The sequence below is a fragment of the Eucalyptus grandis genome, chromosome 6 (assembly GCF_016545825.1).
Source record: "Eucalyptus grandis isolate ANBG69807.140 chromosome 6, ASM1654582v1, whole genome shotgun sequence".
NCBI classification, from domain to species: Eukaryota; Viridiplantae; Streptophyta; class Magnoliopsida; order Myrtales; family Myrtaceae; genus Eucalyptus; species Eucalyptus grandis.
In genome coordinates this window covers 51,885,154-51,889,567 of record NC_052617.1, presented here as the reverse complement: position 1 = coordinate 51,889,567, position 4,414 = coordinate 51,885,154, and the positions used below count along the sequence as shown (strand labels likewise).

Sequence of the window (4,414 nt, the reverse complement as noted above, 5' to 3'; positions counted from 1 at the left end):
GCCAATAAGAGACTCGTGGAGCTTGTCTTCTTGATAATTGACTGACCACACTTCCCGAACAAAATCAATCGACTTGATCCAGTGAACATGGAGACAAGTTGCAGCCATTGACATTGATAAGAATGTCAAACAAGCCAAAATGTCAAAGCTGCATCTCTCCTTTTGGGCGGATGGGTGAGTGACTGAATCATCACGACATCAGAATAGAGGTTTCTTCTATGATGGAAAAGTAACATCCACCGAAGGCTAGCCAATTTTCTATGTTGTCCTTGCAAAGTGTGAATACGGTTGTGGAATTGAGTTGAGAATCTAGTCACCACTAGAAGAAGGGGGAGGCTGCCCTTTTAGTCTTTCCAGGCCATCGATTTCGCCATTGAAATTTCTTCATAGAAAGATCCACTTCCACCTCCCCTCCATCCATCCCTCTTATGTTGTCGCTAGCATCCACTCCCCTATTTACTTATTCTTCTCAGCTCAGCTCGTCCACGTAACAGTAACCCCGCCCCACGTGCCGGCACAGATTTTCTCATTTTGCCGATTTATTCTGCTTCTGCTGAATCACTCTTGCTTGAATCACTCTTGCCATAGCAAGATGTGATTTTCCAAATTGAAGGAACCCAAAGATGTTACATGTCAGCTGCATATTTCTTGCACTAATGCAGCACTGGCTTATTGTTGCCAGTCAAGCTCAAGCTGCTCTAAGTCCTCCGGATCACTCTCATCCTCACCCCCGGCACTCGCTGCTGGGAGACAGGGCCGCTCTTCTGGAATTCAAGAAGGCAATCATATCCCCGAATTCCGCGCTTAGTAACTGGAACGAAACAGTTGATGTCTGCAGCTTCACTGGAGTCACCTGCAGTCCACAGCATCACCGGGTGGCTAATCTCTCCTTAGAAGGCCAAGGCCTAGTGGGGCGGCTCTCGCCTTTTCTATCGAATCTTACAGGTCTTCGGAACTTGAGCCTTGCAAACAATTACTTTTTCGGAAGGATTCCTCCTGAGCTTTCGTCCCTTCGACGCCTTTGCATTCTCCGGCTCGATGGAAACAATCTAGAGGGTCAAATACCGCATTCATTTTCTCTTTTAACCAATCTTCTTGTGCTTCTTCTATTAAGTAACAAGTTAACAGGTACAATTCCAGACTCTCTCTTTGCAAACTGCACCCAACTGGCAGTTTTAGACCTCTCGATGAACTCCCTTGGAGGAGAGATCCCACCAGAGATCGGAAATTGTCGTAATTTCCATAGCCTTGGTCTGTACAACAATGAATTCACGGGCCGTTTACCCATCTCTCTAAGAAATGCTTCGCAAATGTACAATATCGATGTAGAAAATAACAATCTTGAAGGCCTGCTCCCTTCAGATATTGTGGAGAGGCTTCCTTTGCTTAAGTATCTTCATCTTTCATACAACAAAATGCAAAGTCACGAAGGCAACACTAATCTTGACGTTTTCTTCACATCCTTAGCAAACTGCACTGTTCTGCTCGAGCTTGAACTGGAAGGCATGGACCTAGGAGGGAGCTTGCCAGATTCCATCGGCCAACTTAGTGTCCACTTAGAAACCTTGTTACTTGAAAAGAATCGAATTTTTGGATCCATTCCCCCGGCCCTGGGCAGATTTTCCAATCTTTCTTTGTTGAACCTGTCATTGAATCTCCTCAATGGATCGATCCCGGACGAGATCAGGGGGTTGTTGAGTCTAGAACGGCTCTACTTATCTCACAACTTGTTCAGAGGCAAAATTCCAATCGTATTGAGCCAGCTTCCGCATTTGGGTCTTCTTGATCTGTCACACAACGAGTTCTCTGGGGAAATCCCTGCAGGTCTCGGCAACATGATTGAAATGAGGTCACTTTTTCTTAACAACAATTTCCTCTCAGGAAATATACCTGCATCACTGGGAAGATTGTCCCAAGTGTACCAGCTAGATTTGTCGCATAATCAGCTATCGGGAAGAATTCCGCCGGAGCTATTACTGGGCATCAGTGAGATCAGATTGTATTTAGGTCTGTCTCACAATAATCTTGAAGGCCCTCTACCAATTGAGCTCAGCAAGCTGGAAAAGTTACAAGCCATGGACCTCTCCTCGAACAACCTCAGCGGAAGTATCTTCTTTCAGATATCGAGCTGCAGTGAACTGAAAGCTATAAATTTCTCGCGCAACTCGCTCGAAGGGCACCTTCCAGATTCCTTGGGCGATCTGAAGAGCCTCGAGTCCTTCGATGTTTCTTGGAACCAGCTCTCTGGACCCATCACTGTGAGCCTGAACAAGATTGAGAGTCTGACATTTCTGGATCTCTCGCACAACAACTTCCAAGGCATGATCCCATCAGGAGGCATTTTCAAATCTGTCACTTCTTTGTCATTCGTGGGGAATAAGAACCTGTGTGGCACGATTCCAGGCATACCACCTTGCTCTCGAAAGAAAACTTGGTTCCGGTCACGCACTTTCTTGATCATTTTCATCGTGGTCATGTTTGCATCAGCATGCCTGTTAACTATATGCTACGTGATTGGATTCTGGCGCTTCAAGATCATAACTTCTTCTAGGACTGAACCCATAAACACACCAAGGCCACCAGATCCAGTGACCAATTTTCCAAGAATGACGTACAAGGAATTGGCAGATGCCACTGGTGGATTTAATGACCAGAGTCTGGTTGGATCGGGTAGTTATGGACAGGTATACAAGGGAGTTCTCCCGGATGGAACGGCAATAGCAGTGAAGGTGTTACATGTCCAATCAGGAAATTCCACCAAGAGTTTTAACAGGGAATGCCAAGTTCTAAAGAGGATCCGGCACCGGAACTTGATAAAGATAATAACTGCTTGCAGCCTCCCGGATTTTAAGGCTATCGTCCTTCCTTATATGGCAAATGGGAACCTCGATAGCCATCTCTATCTTCATTCAGGAACAGGCTTGAGCTCGAGATCTTCTGACTTGACCCTCATCCAGAGGGTAAATATCTGTAGTGACGTGGCTGAAGGAATGGCTTATTTGCATCACCATTCTCCAGTTCGAGTCGTGCACTGTGACCTGAAACCAAGCAATATTCTTCTCAACGATGACATGACCGCATTGGTTTCTGATTTTGGAATAGCGAGGCTGATTATGTCAAACGGAGGTGGGAATGCAGGGCTTGTCGAGAACATGGGAAATTCCACAGCAAATATGCTATGCGGATCTATAGGATACATTGCCCCAGGTAAAGATCTCCTGTAATAAAATTCATTGATCCTAAAGATTTGCACATTGGAGATCTGCTCAATGCTAGAGAAATTCAGTACCCTTGATTGCTCTTTCGAAAATTAATGTTAAGTCCTTTTAAGTTAGGTATATGTTGATGAAATTGCCTCCAACTGTCAAAAACCACCCAACATCTTTTAAACTTTCATTGCAGAGTACGGATATGGGTTGAACACATCGACGAAGGGTGATGTTTACAGTTTCGGCGTCCTGGTCCTCGAGATGGTGACTAGAAGGAGACCGACCGATGACACGTTTGTCGGGGGACTGAACTTGCACAAATGGGTCAAGGTCCATTACCATGGGCGGGCGGAAATGGTTATAGACTCCTCGTTGTTAAGAGCTTCAAGAGACCAATCTCCCGAAGTGCAGAAGATGTGGGAGGTCGCCATTGCAGAGCTCATCGAGTTGGGTATCCTTTGCACGCAGGAATCACCTTCCATGAGGCCTACAATGCTCGATGCTGCTGATGACTTGGATCGACTCAAGAGATACCTTAATGGAGACGCTACTGCAACTTTCGCATCTTCGCTCGGAATTTCTTCATCCACTTTTGGGACTGATGATTAGATCTCATATCCAACTGTACAGTTAAATTGTAATTATATCTACCTTATTCCTAAGTAAACACATCAGTGATTTTTTCTTTTTTGGCAAAAACTAGATGACAAGTTTGAAGTTTCAATCCCATGCGGCAAACATCGTCGCATTTCTCACAAAAGATGTCAATGGCATTACCAGTACATAAGAAAGTACACCCATTCATTCTCAAGGTAAGTGGGATACGCAATGAGTTTGGCGACATTAAGTTTCGTGACAGACCAAATTATGCATTTTACTACTCGGATGAAGTCAGGAATCTGCTCGATGAGATATCCAAAGGAAAACCAATAAGGCGACTTTCGATCAACAGTCGTACCGCGGTAGTTCGCCCCCTGGGGGGGAGAGGCGTTGGCGTAGACACTAGTGAGTCCATGAAAGCAGCAAGCAAGCACCAAATAAGGTCATGTTGCCAAAAGTGGTGCCTCTGCCCTGACTAACGAGAACGTGCTTGTACAGCGCCGTCCACTACGGCTGAAACGATGGTAGTGGAGCACGCTCGGGCACGAGCAGAATCATGAAATCCTCAAATGTGGTCCATGATAAGCTTTGTTAGTCCGACCATC

The 4,414-nt window shown here is 45.5% G+C and overlaps 1 protein-coding gene across 1 annotated transcript; it reads left to right on the top strand.

Annotated features, from left to right (window-relative positions):
* Positions 1 to 304: 304 nt before the first annotated feature.
* LOC104450649 (putative leucine-rich repeat receptor-like serine/threonine-protein kinase At2g24130) lies at positions 305 to 4,026 on the top strand. The gene is made up of 2 exons (XM_010065302.3): positions 305 to 3,207; positions 3,403 to 4,026. Exons 1-2 carry the CDS (start codon positions 624 to 626, stop codon positions 3,816 to 3,818), a joined length of 3,000 nt encoding a protein of 999 aa, XP_010063604.2. The 5' UTR covers positions 305 to 623; the 3' UTR covers positions 3,819 to 4,026.
* Positions 4,027 to 4,414: the final 388 nt, after the last annotated feature.